This window comes from Astyanax mexicanus, chromosome 9 (assembly GCF_023375975.1).
Source record: "Astyanax mexicanus isolate ESR-SI-001 chromosome 9, AstMex3_surface, whole genome shotgun sequence".
Taxonomy (NCBI): domain Eukaryota; kingdom Metazoa; phylum Chordata; class Actinopteri; order Characiformes; family Acestrorhamphidae; genus Astyanax; species Astyanax mexicanus.
The window spans coordinates 45,789,777-45,811,606 of NC_064416.1; the positions used below are offsets into that span (position 1 = coordinate 45,789,777).

Sequence of the window (21,830 nt, forward strand, 5' to 3'; positions counted from 1 at the left end):
CTAAAGCAGGCGTGTTTACTATGGAGGACCAAAAATGACATAAGTATAAATAAATAAATAAATGTTGAAATAAATAAATAAATAAATGTCGACATAAAAAAATGCACATATAAATGAATAATTAAATATATAAGAAATGTATTTATTGATTAATTTATTTACCTATACAATTATTTGTGCATGTATTTATTTATTTATATATTTATTTATTCATTTATTTATTCATTTCAAGAATATATACTACCATATACTACTATATGTATAATACAAAAACAGATAAAGGTATGCTTAAAGTTCAGGAGAACATCAACATTAAAGAGTTCCATCAGTAGCACTCGTGCCGTCCCACTGGCTGTAGCTTGTGCTTTTCCAACAACGGGCTGAGACAGTGGTGGTGCCGTCTTTCCCCAGTTTCACCTTATAAAAAAGAAAGAAAAGGAGAAATAAACAAACAATGACCACCAGCAACACAATGCTACTTAGTTACAAATGGGTCAGAATACACTTAGATTAAAAACAAGTTCAGTATTCGAAACCCACTCCTAACACTCCTAATTTAAAGTTTAACTGTAATAGTTTAATAATGTACAGCTAAATCCTTAATACAAAATAAATTAGCATAGCTATTTCATGGAATAACGCAAGATTTATAATTATAACATATCTCAAAGCTAATTTAGCTAGCTAACTAGTTAACTTAAAGCCAAGTTAGCTAGTTATGAATCCTAAATTAAAGCTAGGTTAGCTATTTATAACATAAATTAAAGGTAGGTTAGCTAATTATAACTTATAAATAAATGCTAGGTAAGCTTGTTATAAATCATAACTTAAAGCTAGGTTAGCTAGTTAAATTAAAGCTGGGTTAGCTAGTTAAATTAAAGCTAGGCTAGGTAGTTAAATTACAGATAGGCTAGCCAGTTAAATTAAAGCTAGGTTAGTTTGATAATTAAAGCTAGGATAGCTAGTTAAATTAAAGCTAGGATAGCTAGTTAAATTAAAGCTAGGATAGCTAGTTAAATTAAAGCTAGGTTAACTAGTTAAATTAAAGCTAGGTTAGCTAGTTAAATTAAAGCTAGGCTAGCTAGTTAAATTAAAGCTAGGCTAGCTAGTTAAATTACAGATAGGCTAGCTAGTTAAACTAAAGCTAGGATAGCTAGTTAAATTAAAGCTAGGTTAACTAGTTAAATTAAAGCTAGGATAGCTAGTTAAATTAAAGCTAGGTTAACTAGTTAAATTAAAGCTAGGTTAACTAGTTAAATTAAAGCTAGGTTAGCTAGTTAAATTAAAGCTAGGCTAGCTAGTTAAATTAAAGCTAGGTTAGGTAGTTAACTTAAAGTTAGGTTAGCTAGTTAATTAATGCTAGGTCAGCTAGTTAAATTAAAGCTAGGCTAGCTAGTTAAATTAAAGCTAGGCTAGCTAGTTAAATTACAGATAGGCTAGCTAGTTAAACTAAAGCTAGGATAGCTAGTTAAATTAAAGCTAGGTTAACTAGTTAAATTAAAGCTAGGTTAGCTAGTTAATTAATGCTAGGTTAGCTAGTTAAATTAAAGCTAGGATAGCTAGTTAAATTAAAGCTAGGCTAGCTAGTTAACTTAATGCTAGAATAGCTAGTTAAATTAAAGCTAGGTTAGCTAGTTAAATTAAAACTAGGCTAGCTAATTAAATTACAGCTAGGCTAGCTAGTTAAATAAAAGCTGGGATAGCTAGCTAAATTAAAGCTAGGGTAGCTAGTGTTGTAGAAAAGAAAATGAAAAGTGGGTCAACACCCACCTCTCGACCGGGGTACAACTCCCCTGCGTGTTCGTTTGATAGAGAGAGTCAGACAGGTGGAGTGAAGTTGAAAGCAAACCAAGTATTTATTACAAAGCACTGAATATTCAGGAGAACCCACACATGAAAGACCGTCTAACAGCCGTCCCAGCATAAGTTCTGACCCCCCTCTGATCTGACTCCATGTTTATACCCCAAATGACGTGAAACCTGCTGATGAGGCGTTGCTAAAATCATCTCATGTTAGTATGCATAATTTCACGTGTTAGTGCTCAAGTTTCACAGGTCTGACCGGACCACTAGTGTTTGGCCTTGACTGTATCCAGCCGGACAGTGTGATATTAGCTGCGGTCCAATCTGAAGGGAGCTGCCCAACTAGGCAGCATTTTCAGGCAGCATAGGCGCGCTCCCGAGAAAAGGACTGTCCCATTCGGAAGGTAGCATGTGCTGCCTACCTGGGCAGCTGCCTTATTTTACCCCGATTCTGAAGGCAGCGTGAGATGTATCCTTCACGGCGAAGGCAATCCCATGATGCATTTCACCAGCTCAGAGTTCCACCGCTCAGTTCGAAAAAATGGCGGACGGAGACGGGACTGGGGCAGAGTTTCTCTACAAATGTAAGTATTTTTCTCCTGTATTTCCACTCACGGCTGCGTATGTTTATCAAACTAGTATATTTTAGACTGTTTTAAGTTGATTTCCAGTGTTGTTTTTGCCTGTACTTTATTTAATGTAAGACCTGACCGGCGGAAGCTACCGTTAGCTTATCGCGCTAATTTACCGGGTAAGCTAACGCGTATCTAGCCGACTTGCAGCGTACCAAACGCGGCTGGAGCGCCGAGGAAACCCCCGCTAGGAATCTAAGATAATCCGGCCGTCCAGTATAACACCTTTAACTGTTTTAAGTCACCGTGATTTGATGTGTAAATAGTTTAACTGTTAGACTGAAAAAATCGTAGATTAACCTGTAACTGAGTGGTTTAAATAGTTTAACTATTACATTGAATAACTGTAGATTAACCTGTAATTCAGTGATTTAAAGTGTAAATAGTTTGTTATCTCTTAGATTGAATAACTGTAGATGAACCTGTAACTCAGTGATTTAATATGTAAATAGTTTGTTAACTCTTAGATTGAATAACTGTAGATTAACCTGTAACTCAGGGAATGTTTGTCTTATTAGAATTATGATGGTAGTGTCCATGAACTGCTGTTATTAATTCATGTTATTTTGACCCAGGGACAAAAGTGAGTACAGAAGCCTTTATAAAGGCTCGGGCAGAGGAAGAGGCTCTCTTCACTGGAGAGAAAAACTCTGCCATGAGTGGATGGAGGTAGTTCCTGGTTTTCACTATACTACTGTAGCCTTATGTAAAGTATTAAACATATATTTAACAGTGACATTACCTGACCTTATTTCGTTGTGAATATTTGATTTTACTTGTATGTTTGCTGGTGCTATAAGCAGGGGCGTAGCAGCAAATTCTGGGCCCTGTACATTCTTAATGTCAGTGGGCCCCTATCCGTGCCAACACACAAGGAACATGGATTTTCATGGGCCCCTCTTCCTACTCGGGCCCTGGGTAGTCAGGTCCACTTTTCCCCCCACTACCACGCCTATGGCTATAAGTTATTTTTTATCTTTAAGTATAATAAAGTCTCTCTCTCTCCCTCTCTCTCCCCCTCCCTCCCTCCCTCCCTCCCTCTCCCCCTCCCTCCCTCCCTCCCTCCCTCCCTCCCTCCCTCTCCCTCAGGACTGTGCTGCAAAAAATCGGCCTGGAGGGCAAAGTGGCCCCTCAGCAGGCCAGAAAAAAGTGGGATAACCTCAAAAAAAAAATACAAAGTAAGCAAAAACTATATTCGTGTTTAGTTTTCTTGACTGCAACTAATGAATTGACAAACAACTACACCTTTGTGGAAAAACATTCCACTTATCTGTTTTAGGAGCTGAAGTGCCCACCAACAGGGAGTGGCACTGAAAATGGGGAGGCCACTGCTGCATCATGGCCGTGGTTCACCATCATGGATGAGGCTTTAGGACGGAGGCACTCCATTGTGCCTCCTGTTCTAGTTGCCTCAATGCATGATGGTGAACCATGTTCATCTCCAGCAGTGGCCCCTCCAGAAGCAGGGAAGGCAGGGAGAAAGAGAAGTGTGCTGGAACTTTTAGAGGAGGACATGAGGAAGGAGGAGGAGAGAGAGGAAAAGCGAATGAAGGCAGCTGAGGAAAGGGCAGAGAGATATTTTTCTTTGTTTGAAAAACTTATTGATAAAATAAAGTAAACAATGAAATCTATCATGAGTGTAGCACACTTCTTTATTGTAATGCATTTACCTCTGTAGTTTTAACTTTGGTATATAGAGATTCAGATATAGAGATTGCTTGAACTTATGCAATATTACATAGAAACACAACACTTGCTTCTCAGTTGCTCAGTAAACAGTTGAAGAACGCTAGATTAGGTGTAAACAAGTTATTCAGAAGGATGTGGGGAACAGGAACGAAATGTTTAAACAGATCAGTAAACACTGGGTACATTTGTATAAAACATTTGAATAAATATGGTATAAATAATCATGTATAAATACTCAGACAACTGAGACAACTATGAAGAGCTTATTTTTACAAAACATAACTAAGACCTAGGCACACCAGCTAACACCTCAGCACAGAGCTCCTCTCGAAGAGCATTTCCATTTGATGTGTCTTGGACACCCTCTTCACTCTCTGTGTCTTCTTCACGACAATCTTCTTCAGGTGGCAGTTCATCTCCAGCCCCCAGGCATATGTTGTGGAGAATGGCGCAGGAGGCAACCACTGTTGGCACAAAAGAGGGGTGGACTTCTAGGGCCTTCAGGAAAATGGAACGCCACCGAGTCTTCATGATTCCAAAAGCTCTTTCGATCACAGAACGTGCTTTTGAGTGGTACCTGTTAAACACCCTCTGTCTTTCATCCCTCAGTGGCCGCTTATATGGTGTGATGAGAGCCAGGGGCCTCTGAAGACATGGATACCCCCCATCTCCCAGCAGGAAAGTGCCAGTCGGAGGGTAGACCGCAGTGCGATAAAGGGGGCTGTGTTTCAAGACCCTAGAGTCGTGTACAGAACCAGGAAATCCAATGTACACATCAAGGAATCTGGCCCGGTGGTCACACACAGCCTGGAGATGGATGGATGTAAAAAGTTTCCGATTTCGGTAGCATCCAGTGTCTGGCTCCTCCGGGGCTTTAATACGTATGTGGCACCCATCTATAGCTCCCCTTGCTTTTCTCAAGGCAGGATTTTGAGAGAGCCTTTCAAAGCCCTGTCCAATTTCTTGCTGCTCTTCTGCAGTTGCTGGCACACAGATGACCCTGCTCAAGATGCCCATCAGCTCCTCTGAGACTCGGTGGACAATTCTGCAGACAGTGGTCTTGGGGATGCTGAACGCCCTGGACACCACCCGATATGAAGCTCCACTTGCAAGCCAAAACAGAAATACCAGCACTTCAATTGTGGGTCCCCACCCATGATGGAGTTCCTGAGAGAGCATTCTGAGCAAAATGGCCAGTGACTCCCGTTTCAACCGAAAATCTGGTTGAGTGTCTTCCTCAGTGTGAAAATAGAGGTTGAGCAGAGGAATCGACTCATTCACGGAGCAGTAGCGAGTTCCTTGGTATTCATTCTGGGGTGGAGAAGTAAAGTTAAAATTATGTTTATAACATGACTGGGCATGGTATAAATGTATTAATATAATTTGCATATAATTTGTAATTTTCAGGTAAGTATTGTTTCAGTGAAAGCTAAATTAGTATTGCTATTTAGTTCTGTTTTTGTTTTAATAGTTTAAAAATAAAAAAAGTTAATACGTGCTTGTTGTCGTTTTTTGTCACTATCACATTAGAGCTAGTAGGTATGAGCAAGTCAATTTCACATTTTTATTTAAATAAAATTTCTGAAGCAGGTTTGTGTGTCTTATGCAACTAAAGTGTCAAATTAACCAAATAAAAATAATTAGCTGAGTGTGTATGATTGTATTGCGTAAAACTTAGTAACATCAAGGTTAATTTAATGGCTGATGGTTTATTCATAGACTAATTATTATATTATTAAACTAATTATTGTTATTTTGTATTGTGGTTGCATTTCTCATACATTTCTACAAAGCATATAATAAACTGGTCCTACCCTTGAGTGTAAAGTAATATTAGAGAGGAAATTGTATAATTTACATTAAAATAATTCATGAATATTTATATTTTAATATTACCTGTAATATATGGGCGAGTACATAGCGCCGGACACGCCTACTCCGTAGAGCGAATCGCTCCTCTTCACACAACAATTCCCACAGAAGTGCTAAAGCAAAATTAATACCTGCTGCCACTGGAGGCTCCATTGTGCTCTGAGGTAAATCACTGGTACAAACTGAGGTAAGCTAAGTGGCTAACTTGAGTGAGCGCGCTGAGTAAATGGAGCCCACGAGCGCAGCGCACTGGACGTGATGACGTATGCTGACTCTGAAGGGTGTCCCGAACGCGCTGCCGCATAAGGTGCCTTATTGGTTAAAATGCTGCCGAATGAGGGAGCTGCCTTTGAAGGCAATGACTACCTAGGCAGCTCCCTTCAGATTGGACCGCAGCTGTTGTTTCAGTAATTAGACAGTGCCGCCCTCCCTATGTGCGCGTGTCCTCCTCCCGCTTTGGTAGGTGAAGGACTTTGTACGCACAGAGAGAAAGGCCGCTCTGTTCGTCTCGAAGTCTCCTTTGTATCAATTTAGTTCATACAGAGTGCACTAGCTGATGATTGATGGCCGTTAGTCAGAGACATGCAGTAAACAAAATGCTTCAAGCATGAGCTACACAAGTCTCACAATAAATCTCATATGTTATATGTTAATGTGTTAGTGGCGCGTGGTTAGTCCGCCATACAATAGACCCTATGTGTTAGTAAACGCCTTATGTATCGTGTGGGTTAATTTGTCATAATAGAGTCTGTGTTAGTGACATGCCTGATCAAACAATGTTTTACTATATATGTAAAGAATATATTGTGATTATTGGTTAATCTTCTATATAAATGCGTGTAAAATACACTGTGAGTAATAAAAATGATCAAATACAATGTGAGTATTGGTTATGCATATAGAATACAAGGTTTCACACAATGATTAAGTAATTATAGATACTAAGATAAGTAATCATAACTGAAAGATATTTGTCAATACACCCAAAGTATAATAAACAGTTACTCTTCACTAGTTAAATTAAAGCTAGGTTAACTAGTTAAATTAAAGCTAGGATAGCTAGTTAAATTAAAGCTAGGATAGCTAGTTAAATTAAAGCTAGGATAGCTAGTTAAATTAAAGCTAGGATAGCTAGTTAAATTAAAGCTAGGTTAGCTAGTTAAATTAAACCTAGGTTAACTAGTTAAATTAAAGCTAGGTTAACTAGTTAAATTAAAGCTAGGATAGCTAGTTAAATTAAAGCTAGGATAGCTAGTTAAATTAAAGCTAGGTTAGCTAGTTAAATTAAAGCTAGGTTAGCTAGTTAAATTAAAGCTAGGTTAGCTAGTTAAATTAAAGCTAGGTTAGCTAGTTAAATTAAAGCTAGGCTAGCTAGTTAAATTAAAGCTAGGTTAGCTAGTTAAATTACAGCTAGGTTAGATAGTTAAATTAAAGCTAGGATAGCTAGTTAAATTAAAGCTAGGTTAGCTAGTTAAATTAAAGCTTGGATAGCTAGTTAAATTAAAGCTAGGGTTAGGGTTACCAACCGTCCCTTAAAATCCGTAATCGTCCAGTATTTGGGCAGTAAAATATTGAATTGATCCGGGACGCGATTTGTCCCGTATTTTTGAGGTTAGTTATTAAGGCGGATGATTTGTTTCAGAAACACCACTGTGGCGCTGCCCCCCTCTGCTGCAGAACAACCACTCCTTCTAAACAGAGTCTGCTACTCTCATTGGTCAAGACAAGGGGACTCACAACCAATCAGAAGTGCAGCCTCTGTTCAGGAGTGGCTGTTGTCTGAGCGGAGGGGGGGCTGTTCTAAATCACTCCCTCCCTATCACAGAACTAGTGCAGTATTTACCACTGATTAACACACAATATAGTGCACTATTCCTGTGATAGGGCGTAATTTAGAACGCAGCCCAGTGCTCACGTACAGCGTTTAACAGCAGAAACGAGAGGCTGAGGAGGGTGATACAGGGAGAGGGGAATACAGGGAGAGGGGAATACAGGGAGAGGAGAATACAGGGAGAGGGGAATACAGGGAGAGGAGAATACAGGGAGAGGGAGCAGTGTCCAGGTTCCATGAGCGATTTTCGTCTCCAGAAGCTGATATGGTATAAAAAAGCTCATTTGAAAGCATATATTATCTGTAAATTGCACAATTTAATTTCTTACATTAAAAATATTTCTGTTATGAACAACATATTTCTGAACGAAACATACAGTACTGTGCAAAAGTTTTAGGCACCTGTGGGGATTTCAGTAAAGAAAAAGCTTCTTATCTGTGCAGTAAGTGTTTATTAGCTCAGTAAAACACTAAAAATACAATAAATACAAACAGCAGTTTTACAAAAAGCATAGCTTTTACAGCCCTGTTTTCCTGTTTTTTTTTTTTACATCTCCTAATCTCTCCTCCTCATCTGAGTTTAATAGTTATTTCTAATCCTATCTACACCTGGTTTGGTAAATTGGTAAATCAGGTGAGCTGCTGACGGAACTGAACATAATGTACACATGCTGGCTGAGGAGCATTCAGGAGAAATCTGGAATCTCTACACTTTGTTCTTCAGCTCGGATCACAAGATACAACATACTTAGTTAAAAATGAGAATTTCTTGTCATGTTTTACTGTATTTATGTTTATTTGCATCTGTCTAAATCATATGTGGTGCTTTTTCCTGGTAGAACACTCATCTTTCTGAGATAAATGGATTAGTGTAATTTACTTTGGTGCCTAAAACGTTAACACAGTACTGTATATTTTACATGTGGTTTGAATTAATCTAATACTAAAAGTGTCTGCCAAAACATATTTTTTTCAACAAACATAGCATACTGTTTCATGGTTTGGAGTTACAGTATATATTTTATAGACTAATATATATATATATATATATATATATATATATATATATATATATACATATATACAGTGTTGGGAATAACAACGTTAAAACTTTTTTTCAGTAACGAGTAATCTAACTAATTACTCTGACTGTAACTATAACGCCGTTACCATTTCCGACACCCCGTTACTGCACGTTACTTTAGCCGATTTTTTTTTTTGTTTTAACTTCGCTTTGCCCTGGTTAACCCCTCCTTTTTCCGGTGAACTTGAGTTTCTGGCCGCTGTGCCTGTGGTTTGGCGTGGTGAAGTGAGGCACAATTGTGACGTTTTGCGTGCTCTAATCAATTCAGTGATTGCTGTGGACAGGCCAAGTTCCGATTTAAGGACGTTAAGCTCTTTTTAGCTGCTCCGTTTTTTCTGCTGCTTTCTCTTTTAGAGTTTAAATTTTCTGCCAGAACCCGACCTGACCCGAGGACCGACCCGAAATCGGGCTCCTATTTTTATTTTATATAAAGCTCTGGTGTGATAATCACAATGTTACTAAGTAACCAATTATTATTGTTCACTAAAGCGAACGAAATAGCGAAAACTGAAAGTGAAAAAACATTTGTGTTAACTGAATCTAATAAAAACGATAATTAAAAGGAAAAAAAACTACCTCAAACTGTTTTTTGTGTTTATAAAACTAACTAAAACGAACTGAAATTACTGATAGAATACCCTCATTTTCGTGTTTAATTTATTTATATGCGCTGTTGTACAGCGGAGTTGTACAGCGGGCGGTGTTGTGCCGAGCGCCCGGCACCTCGTGGTCCGTTAGTTCTTGTGTAAAGCGCTCCCGCTAGCCGCAAAATACGACAGAAAACACAGAAACTGCAGAATTATGTATGGGATTACAATATCCGCGCCAGGCAGATGAAAGAGAAACAGGAGATACAGTATGTGAGAACATTTACCTGTGAGTAGCTCATACCAGAAATCTCTCTTTCTCTCTCTCTCTCTCTTTCTCTCTCACGTTGATTAGATTGATCTCTCTGATGAGATGTGTGAATAATAAAAACTAGCAAGCCCACCCTAAAAAACAAATTAAAATTTACTGAACAGAAAAAAGTAAAACAAAATAAAATTAAACTATAATAAAAATGAAAAATGTAATCACGTAGCTCTGGGCGCACGTCAACGCCTCCGCGTTTGACTTGCAGCGCTGTGTGTAGCTGTTCTTAAAAATCATGTTAATTAAATAATAGTTCTATGCTTCTATGTTAGTGTTAATAAACATAATTCTGATCATATTTTGCTCATTCAATCAGCCCGAAAACAGACAGTTCATGGTTCGGGTTGGGTCGGGCTCGGGCAGGACGTGCACGGGCTGGGTCGGGTCGGATTTTTTGGGCCCGATCTAAGCTCTATTCTCTTTTGGTGAAGCTGTTATATTAATACCATTTTAACGAACATTAGATTGTTGTTTTTGTCCATTATTTTGTTTAGTTTATATATACATATTTCCTTTGAGTGTGGCTTGGTTTGTTTAATTTCATCCCCAGATGCGTTTTTCCGTTTTTTCCGTTTTTTTCAGTATTACAAGTTTTAGTAATTTTCTTTGCTTGTGTGGAGAATTTCGTTTTTTTTTTTTTAATTCGTTAGATTATATTTTTGTCAACATTTTGGGTTTATTTTCGTTTGTTATTTTTCTAATAATAATAGTTATTACATAATTTATTTCCTTTTTTTTGAGGGCGAATAATAAAAGTAACGCAATAGTTACTTTTACTGGTAACTAGTTACTTTTATAGTGGAGTAACTCCGTTAGTAACTCAGTTACTTTTTTGGAGAAGTAACGAGTAACTATAACTAATTACTTTTTCAAAGTAACGTGCCCAACACTGCATATATATATATATATATATATATATATATATAAAATCATAGTGACCGGGTAGCTATTTAAATTAAAGCTAGGTTAACTAGTTAACTTAAAGCTAGGTTAGCTAGTTAAATTAAAGCTAGGGTAGCTAGTTAACTTAAAGCTAGGTTAGCTAGTTAAATTAAAGCTAGGTTAGCTAGTTAACTTAAATGCTCCAACACTACTGCTGAGTTCAGCTGTTAGCTAGAGTTCAGACACTGGCAGCACTCCGGTGTTGTTCAATAACTAAAGACTAAACTACAGCTATAATTCACAAATACACGTTATCAAACATCACACATTCATTCAGAGAACTCTTACCGTCACCAGTTAGCTGTTAGCATCGCCAGTTAGCAATACCAATTAGCTGATAGCATCATTAGTTAGCCGTTAGTCTTGCCAGTTAGCTGTTAGCATTGCCAGTTAGCTGTTACCATCACCAGTTAGCGTCACCAGTTAGCCGTTAGCCTTGAAAGTTAGCTGTTAGGCTAATCTGCCATGTTTATTTTTCATAATAAAAGCCGCAGGGTAGAAAATATAAATTTAAAGATGGGAGAACTTTTTTTCCTCTGACCTTACTAAGTAAACATTTCATTGATATATGGTCTAACATATAAATTCTGTTAATATTTGCATCTCATTTTAAATATTTTAATCAGGGATGTATTTTATTATTACAAAGCAACATATTTTAGATATTAATGTGAAAATGTATTAGAGTGTAGTTACTTTTTAAGACATATATAATTAGCCTAGAATCTGCTGATAGTAAAGTCTGGTATGTGTAAGAGATAATAAGTATTTACAGCATATGATACTAATTGATTACCGGTAGTTGTTCATTAAAGGGAGATTATAAGTTTGTGCCACTTATTTAATAATTTATTTGCTCCTCAGCTAAAATTCAATTGAATCGTAAATAAATAACTATTTATTTGTTTTTTTAAATCGCCTGACAGCATTAAGCCTAAAAATACAAAATCTGGCAAAACTATCTAACCAACTATGTAACTAACAAACTAAAAAATAAATAAATAAATAAATAAATAAAACGGATTTCATAGGTCTCATAGGTTTCATAGGTCACAATATGGCAAGTCCTGAGACGCATTGTGTTACTAAGCAACCGTTTGGTTTAAAATGTTTAGATACGAATGTTTGAAGCTCAGATTGGACTGAGAAGTTCAAGGCTGAACAAACGACTTTGATCTGCGATTTATCCTCAACTTATTTCACAAATTTTCTTATTTTCACTCATTTTTACTCATTTTCACTACATTTTACTAATTTTACACATTCTTACACATTTTTAAATCATTTCTCACTACATTTCTCACTCATTTACATTCACACACATTTTTAGTCATTTTTACTATTTCTTTACACATTTCTCACACATTCCTACACATTTCGTCACACAGTTCGATCAGGGCTTTTCTCACCATGTCCAGTTTTCCATTTTTCAGGGCCGGAGCTGCTGGAGTACCTGGACTGGCTGGAGGAGCACCACCCCTATTTCCCCAGACCAACCGGTCGTGTCTTTTTTCCCGGTAAGAAACAGCTTTTCTACACTAATCTCACATGTTCACCTTGTGTATCTATTCAGTACATTCAGTTCAAACATACTGCAAATATGTGTAAAATATCTGATATTGTTGTTTACAGTGCCCAGATCGGCTCCAACAGTGGCTTTCGTGTTTCTCTGTCCATCCTTTCCCCTGTATGGACCAGATGGAATTTTTCAGCACCTCTACTTCCCAGCTACCGGTGAGTTTCTTATTTTCCCTTCTTTAATCTGGATCTCTTTGTACATATGCAGCTGTACCTGACTGATCAGTAAGTGAGTGGAGATGGGTTTGAGCAGCACTGATGAGGTTATTTGTGTGGTTTTCTGTTTATCTGCAGGCCTGTTCTACCCCTCTTTCTTCCCGATCGAGTGGGAGGACAGGTTCAAGTACTGGGAGTGGCGTCTGCGCAGCCATGCTGCACACCTGTGCTTCGTGGAACTGACCTGGAGACTCTACCAGAAGACCAGGTTTGCTTTTTTAAATAGACTTTATTAAAGATTATAACATTACAATATAATACAATTAACAATTAACTATCATTTTCCTCATTACATAGATATAAAAATGAACATTTAAATACAATAAATTCAGAAACTTTCATTTCTTACTATACTTTTTCATTTAAAATAGTCCAGGGATAATATTTGTTTTGTCTTCTGTTTATTGTCGTTTGTCTGTAGGTTTGCCACATCTGCCTGCAGACAGCTGGATCCTCCGTCAGACAGGGACAACGAACACAGGGACAACTGCATCGCGCTCTCAGAAGAGGACTGGGAACCACCACGCAAGAAGCTTCGCGTCTGATTCACCAGTATCCTTTAGTATCCTTTATTTATTTCTCTGTATACATCTCTTTATTTATCTTAAGTTTCCTTTACATTTTTTAACAGTTAATAAATGTTCTTTATATTTTATAGAGTTCATTCATTTTCTTTATATTTTTGATCAGTTTTCTTTATATGTTTAGAGGTTATAAGTTATTCTATATTATTATATTATTGAATATCATATTAAATATTTTTATATACATATATTATATAATATATTATTATATTGTTAAATATTTTACAAATTTTATAATATTACTATAATATTTATAATATTATTAGATTATTAAATATTATATATATTAAATATTATATAATATAATTAATATTAATATTCATCTAGTCACAGTAGGCCTGTCACGATAGAAATTTTTCTTTGGCGATATATTGTCCCAAAAATTATTGCAATAATCGATATTATTGTAATTTTAAGCCAATGATATAATGATAATAAAATATACAAAAAATTACCAACAAACAACAAAAAATAAAATAAACTAAATTTTAATAATCATAGTCTTGGAAATACATATTTTTCTTTACCTACTGCAGTCCACACTGTGTGTATGAAGTCTCAGTTATTAAAACATTGGTCTGTTATTGCTGGCTAAAATACTTTTCATTGTTATATATGATACAAAACATACAAATAAACACAATAGACGATATTACAATATCAAATATTATTGAGGTCATGTCCATTTATTGTACAGTAAGTCGATAATGTAATTACTGTGACAGGCCTAAGTCACTGTATTCGATTAGTGCTTAGCTTTTAGTTAGTTTAGTTTAGTTTTTAACTTTTTATTGTACTTAGTTCTAAACATATTTTGATACATTTAGCTTTTTATGCAATTAGATTTAAAACATTAGCAGTAATCATAATCAGTGTTAAGTGTTTAAAAACATTAAAAATTAAACACTAAAATTAGCACTTTTAAATAATGTCTAGTTATTATAATGTAAAGTTATTATAAAAGATTAAATTTAACCTTTTTACAAGTTCAAATATTTATTCAGGATTTAGCAATTTTAATAGCATCTTTTTAATAAATGTTGTTTTGTTGTTGTTGTTGTTAGTATATATTTGTCAAATTAATATTAATAAACTCTTTTTAAACCTATATTTTGTCTCATGTCTTTTATTTCTCTTTCCTGTTTGTACACATTAGCTTCCTGTAACTTCCTGTCATAGATGTGACTTGTAGAATTTTAACTTAAATATTATGGATTTATTATTAAAATATATATTTTTAAAGCATAGATGGGATTTGGAGTCACACAACAATGTAAAATAATGACATCCATAAAAGATTTTAATAATTATATTTCATGGTAAAATTTATAGTTAGAGAGTGGGAACAGGTAACAAATGTTATTTTTTTCATTGTCCTAAGTAGTTTTTTATTAATGTTTTTAATTACATATCTTTCTATTGCAATTAGGTCAATGTAAAAAAACACTATGCTTAATAATAAAATGTATTTTAAAGTTATTTTGTGGGCACATTTATACATGTAATTTCCTGGGGACAGAAATGGCACCCATTCAGTGGAATGGCCCAGTTATTATTTGGATGGTGGGTCATTCTCAGCCCTGCAGTGACACTGGTGTGCCTGATGGTGGAGAATTAGTGTGTAGCGTGGGTCTTTTTTGATACCGAATTCTCTAGTAATGTGGGCAAAACTAACATGAGCACATAATAATTAACTTGTCATCAACACTCAAAACCACCAAGCGAAGATCCAGCCAATATAATTAAAGGGCTAAAATGAAAATTAATTTTATTGACATTTGTTTTTCCAAATGGGTAAAAATATCATGAAAAAAACAATCTAAATAAAATCAAATCACTTCATTTGCAATAAATATTGTACTCAAGCTCAGATAATATTTGACAAAATTTAATTTTAATTAAAAAAGATGTAATTTATTTTATTTATCAAACAGGTATTTTATAGTCAAATCTAAAATAAATTGACCAAAGAAAAAAACAACCTTTGGCTTTGCTTTTTCCTCATGAACAGCACAATAAGTTGCAAAATGAAAAATGCAGAATGTTCTCAGCTTTTCTTTATCAACTGTGATAAGATACAGATGTGACAAATGTAAATTAAAAACAGATGAATAAAAGGTAAAGTGTCCGTTTAAGATTCAGTTTTAAACATAGACTGTATTTTGTATGTGGTGATTCACTCACACTGACCATACATAATGCTTTTTTTTTCTTGCAATTATTTAAAAAGATAAAAAAAATGTAATACATTATTAGTAATATAATAAAAATCTAATCTAATCTAATCTAATATTTGTATGCCCGTATACACAAAATTAATGATAAAAAACAAAGTAAAATTAATAAATTGTATAAGTGTAATACACCTAAATGTAAGATTTTGGTCTAGATCTGTGTAATGTATGTAGCATCTGGGCAAAAAAACTAAATGTAAAAACTTGTCAATCTTTGTCACATTAAAATTTTTAAATATCCAAACATGAATATGGCCGCTTTAAAAAGTAATTGTAGATGATGTAAATGTAAATGTATTTTGTTTCTTGGGTCTGTAACTGTGGACCTGTCAGATGCGGGTGCAGGGAGGATGCGGAGGCGGACGCAAATGCAAACAAAAAGGGATTTATTAAAGAAAACAAATACAAAATACACATGGAATAAACTGAAAACAGGACTGAGGAAACTGGGGAACAAATAGAGCACTGACAGACGATAAACATACAAGGATCGACACCGGGGAAATGGAACACGGACCTTAAATAGAGGTGCACACACACAGGAAACATGAAACACCTGGGACGAAGGGGCGGAGCTACAAATGAACACAGGTGAGTGGAAAAACACTGGGAATGAAACACAGAGGAGCCGGGTCACATGAGAACATACAGACAAGAGAACAGACAGGACATGACAGGACCTTTATTGGCACATTCAGGATGTATTTTAAATCATGGTACTCTTTTGTCTCTTTTGTGAAATAATTTACTAAGAAAGACACTAATAAATAAAAAAAAAGCATTTGGTCTAAAAAAATATTGCAGTTTAGCAGTTTAGAGATTTTGTCTTTATTGCAATATGTTTTTATATTTACCAATATATAGACATACATGGTCCATGCATATATTGTCATACATTAAACAATATATGTACTTTTCTCCATATATGAAAACATATTATTTAATTTAAGAGATATTACAAAAAAATTAGAAAGTCTAAAAAAATGATTTCCAAATATAACAAATAATTCCTAAATATACCATATTGTTCCAAATATATCAAAATATTCCCAAATATACTGAATTATTCCTAAATATATAAAATTATTAAGATATATCAAATTATTCCCAAGAAACAAGCCGTTTATTGTGAACTATAAGAACTAATACAGCCATTATTAATCATTTCCACATAACAGACCAGTAATTAAGCATTAATAACACTTACACAGAATAAAGCCTAATAAGTAGTGAATAAATTATTCATCAATGTCTAATTATGGCTTTATTAAGCAAATAATAAGACATTAATAAGCGCCTAATTTGTGTCCCTTAAAATAAAGTGTTACCCATATTTATCATATTATTATTTAACTGCCAATACTAACAGTATAATACTGGAGCAGTATAGGAGGAAACTGTGTAAAGAGTGAAAGGCCACACCCAATATGCAAATATATGGTACCAGGAGCCTTTAGGAAAGCTGAATGAACCAACACTGTAGAAAGAGCATTGATACGTGTAGTGTATTAAAATTTGTTTGAAATCACATTTTGTTCATTTGCTCAACAAACATTTTTAAGTTTTCAGGTTGAAGTTCACTCAAATTAATAATATTAGTTCTCCTGAATAAAACACAGAATTACTTTTAGAGTGTTGGTGAATCACGCTGCACTCAAGGAGTCCGGAGATAGGCGTGTCCCTCCGCAGCTGAAAGTAATCCCCTTTAGTTTTTTGCTCCTTGTTATTATTAATTTCTATGCGTCTGTTAAAAAGTGTTTAGCCCAATGTGCCCACGGTTTTAAAGTTGTAAAAAGTACTTCAGTCTTTTCTAACTTGCTGCCTATCACTCTACCTCTCTGCATTTACAAACCTTCCCACTTTCCTTTTTTTAACCAACAACTTAAAAAAGTTGAATAAACTTTCAACACAAAAGTCCCAAAGTAGTAGTTTCTTGATGGTCGCACCCAAGGGCGTAGGAGCGGGCTTGATATTGGGGGGGACACATTTGCAAATATGAACCCAAGCCCACCCTATAGTTTCCTAGAACAACATTTGTGGAAATTACTTTTAATTAAAAGTAAATTATTATTATAAGGTGATTTTACAACCTAAACATTTTACTCCACATTACAGCTACTGTTGTTAGAAAAAAATATGCAAGCAATGTCTGAATTATGTACATATGACAAAAATGATCAGTTATCACCTAATATTTAAAATAATTTAACAGATTTGTTTATTATTCTTATTATTATGTATTCACATGTCAATTCTGTTGTATATTTACATTTTCTCCTGCGCTTGTATTTTTTTTTTCTACTGAGAGCTCTTCTTAAGATGGTGTCCTTTTATGTAAAAGAATGTAACTTCACGTTTCATAGAGATTTTTATAAACGTCAGGACATGTGGTCTTACTGTGAACTACAAGTCACTTTACAGCAGTGTTTCTCAACCCTGTTCTTACATATTCTACTGCATATTAACACTGTTCTCCATATTCTAGAACTTCCTCTGCTTTAAAGGCATGTAATAAAGTAAGTGATGGTATGATGTGTCTAATAAACTGCTGGATATAAAGGATTTTAACAGGTAAACTCAGTAAATGATTGTTTATTAGCTGATCAGCTGGATCAGGTGGAAAACACTATTTTGGGGCAGTGATGATCAGGGTTAAGAAACTGCTTTAAACTACCAACATAAAGTACTGTACTAAATTCTGGCTATACTCTACATCCAGCTTCTAGATAACTACGTAGTTAGCTAAAGTAATTTTCGGTCATTATAGCTCACAGTAAGTCCTGTAATCCTAAATTAATAAACACAGTTTGAAAATGAAATAGTGATTAGCTGATCAGGTACAGGGCAAGTTGAACATTATATATAGTTTTTTTTTTTTCTTTAACCCTGACTCCCAATCTAACTAATTCCAAAGATAAGCTAACTCACTCTCACAGCTGCAGTTTATTAATCACAGTGGGTTTAAACTGTGTGCTGATTCAGAGACGTGTATTTTTAACCAGCTATCAGAAACATATCATCACAGTTGAAGTGGTTAGCCTATCGTTACCTTTCTTTTAGTAAAATAGCCGTATATCCAGATCTGTTTTAAAATCAGCTGAAGCTGCTGCGTCCCGATCCCGCTGCTAAATCTCACAACGAGGGGGCGGGGCTTCCCCAACAGCACACTGCCTCTCCTCCGCGCCGCAAAACCAGCAAGCTGATTGGCTGTTTTTACTGAGAGGCGGGACTTAATACCTGAACCGGCTCCGTGATTGGTCCAGTCTGTCTCCTCGTAAATAGTACAGCTGATCTGAGCGAAACGATATCATTTTTGGGGGGGACAAATCCACCCGGTTCCTACACCAATGGTCGCACCACATGATATTCTATAGATTGAAGAGAGCGTCTGACAAAGTTTGCTTGTACATTACAATGGAAATAAAAGTGCAAACGCTTTGCAGTTTTGTACAGGATTCACTGCACATGCGTAGATCCTGTAAGAGACTTTTTACTTGCAGTTTTCAGTTTTGCTTCTCACAAAAAAAAAGAATTACAAAAACGTTGTGCATTTTACTTTGGCATTTAGACTGAAATTTACAAATGTATTTGATGACAAACGATTACAAAGAAATGAAATTCTTAAGTAACTAGACTGTACTAGATTATTCTTGTAGATAGTACTTAAATACATTTAATTAAATTTACAAAGTCAAAAAAATTTTTTTTTGAGTGTAGAAGTGTGTTAAAAAAAGCTCCCAGAGAGTTAGAACATGTTTACACTGTGATTTTAACACTGTGGATTTTACTGTGTGGGTTAATATGGTGCCTCGTTATTAAAGTAAGTAAAGTTCACTAATATTATGTGAGAAAGTAGTGATGCTACTCTTTTCAGTGTAGGTGTGATCAGTGTGTGTTTACTTGGATTTGATTTTATAAAATGAAAGAATAAGGTGTTTTGGTTCATCAGAAAATTGGAATTAATAAATCCTGGTGAAAATATATATATATATATATATATATATATATATATATATATATATATATATATATACTTAATTGTACTTAAAACATATTGAATAATGTCTAAGTATGCTGTAAATATACCAACAGATTTATGTACTTACTTAAAATATATTAAAAATACATTAATATTATGCTTTCATCAAATGTTTGAAAGTAAGCTTTAATTATACTTTTTAAAAAGTACAGTATAGTGCATTTTAAATACTTTAAAGGACTACTATGAAGTACACGTTTAGTTTAATGTAATTCAATATACTTTTAAAAAGACTTATTTACAAATATACTTTTGTACATTTTTAGCAAAGTGTGTTAAAAACAATTGTTACAGTAGTTCACTTAAAAAAAACAATGTATCATGTAACTTTTTAGAAAGTAAATTAAATTACTACATTGCAAAAATGTTTTAAAAAATATATTTATGTATTACATTGATATAACAGTATAATATAAATATATTTCAATGCTCTGTAATTATAATTAGGGAAAAAAAGTAAATTATAGCTAAAAATTGTAGAAGAGTATATTAAAATATATATTTTACACCCAACGAAGTATACTAGAAGTGTGCTACTTACAAGAACAAGACAGGAACAAGAAGCATATCTGTACTTTAATGTAAATATTGTATATAAACAGTGATACAGTTGTAATACTATAATACTGTAATTAAATGTATTATAATTTTACTGTAAGCATATTTAAAATATGGGGTTAAATACATGAAGTAGTTTAAATGTTTAAATGTTATTAAAGTATATTTAAAATAGTTCTATTTTAGTACAGTTAAGTACACTTAGCACAATTTGAGTAAGACTTTTGTACTATTTTTATATTTTTAATAAAGTATAATATATACAAAAAAGATTTATGTACTTACTTAAAAGATATTAAAAGTACATTAATATTATGCTTTCATCAAATGTTTGAAAGTAAAATTTGATCATACTTTTAAAAAGTACAATATAGTGTATTTTAAATACTTAGACTACTATGAAGTATGTGTTTAGTTTAATGTTATTCAATATACTTCTAAAATACGTATTTTTAAATATACTTAATTTAATGTAAATATAATGTAAATATTGCATATTTATTGTATATTGTATAGTCTTAGTGTATAACAGTGATACAGTTGTAATTCTCATTGAATGTATTATAATTTTACTGTAAGCATATTTGAAATATGGGGTTACATACATGTAGTAGTTTAAATGTTTAAATATTACTTAATTATATTTAAAATAGTTCCATTTTGGTACAGTTAAGTACACTTAGCACAATTTAAGTAAGACTTTTGTACTATTTTTATTATATTGTAAATTAAAGTGTAGTAAGTACAAAAAAGTTGTTATATTTTAGCACTCTTTAAATATACTAATTAATAACAAAGTGGCTACAAGAACACTTTAGTGCACTATAGCATCATAATGTTTAGTTATACTTTGAACTACTTTTTTTTCACTAGGGAAATAAATAGACATATCAGCTCCTGTTTCCTTTATTCTTTCGTTCTTTATTAGTAAAGTGCAGGAATAAGCAGAACTCAGGTTTCAGCACAGTTTCAGCTCTGGTGTTAAAGTACATGATGTATAAACATTCAGGAATGCGGAAGTTCCAGCAGAACAGCGCTGAAGAAGAGGAGGAGGAAGAGGAAGAGAGGAATGAATAAGAAATATCTGATTCTAAACAGCAAACAGGTTTTAAAATGGAGTTCTATAATAAGAAGCAGACCCGGCGTTTTCTGGCTCGTGTGTGTTGTGTTGCTTTGAGTCATCAGGTTTAATTAGGAGCACTGAAAGGAAGATGATCCTCACAGCTCTACTGAGTCATTCTCTTTAATCCCGACTTTCAGATGCTTCCCCTCCGTTTCAACACTGGACGCCATTGTGCCGTGCGTTGTATTGAATGGCATCTAGCAGTAACAGAGGGAGGCTGGCTGAATGGCAGCGCACAGTAAAACGGGCAGCCTGAGACGGCGTCGGGTTTCACTGTATAAGAGAAGTTTTTGTCTTGTTTTATTCTAATCTCATTCTTCCAGTCGTGCCCCAGCCTCCTGGATTTCCTTCATCAGGGAGCCAGGCGTTGTGGGAGGAAAGAGAAACCCTGGTCTCTCACCCTCACACACACTGTCTCTCTGTGAACACCCCGGGACCAACACTGTAAAAATAAAAAGAGATGAGAAAACTCAGAATTTCAAGGCAACTTACTGCACTCGATTTTTCTTTTTTTTTTTTTTCATAATTTTATTTCTAATTTTTCCCATTTTCTCCCAATTTACACGGTCAATTACCTAACCCACTCATTAGGACTCCCTCTATCACTAGTGATGCCCCAACACACCAGGAGGGTGAAGACTAGCACATGCTTCCTGCCATACATGTGAAGTCAGACTCCGCCTCTTTTCGAGCTGCTGATGATGCTGTAGCATTGCCGAGTAGCATCACAGCG

General features: G+C 34.7%; 1 protein-coding gene across 1 annotated transcript; it reads right to left on the reverse strand.

Annotated features, from left to right (window-relative positions):
- Positions 1 to 4,406: 4,406 nt before the first annotated feature.
- On the reverse strand, positions 4,407 to 5,303 carry LOC125804553 (uncharacterized). Its single transcript, XM_049483420.1, has one exon. It carries the CDS (start codon positions 5,301 to 5,303, stop codon positions 4,407 to 4,409), a length of 897 nt encoding a protein of 298 aa, XP_049339377.1.
- Between the last annotated feature and the right edge of the window lie 16,527 nt (positions 5,304 to 21,830).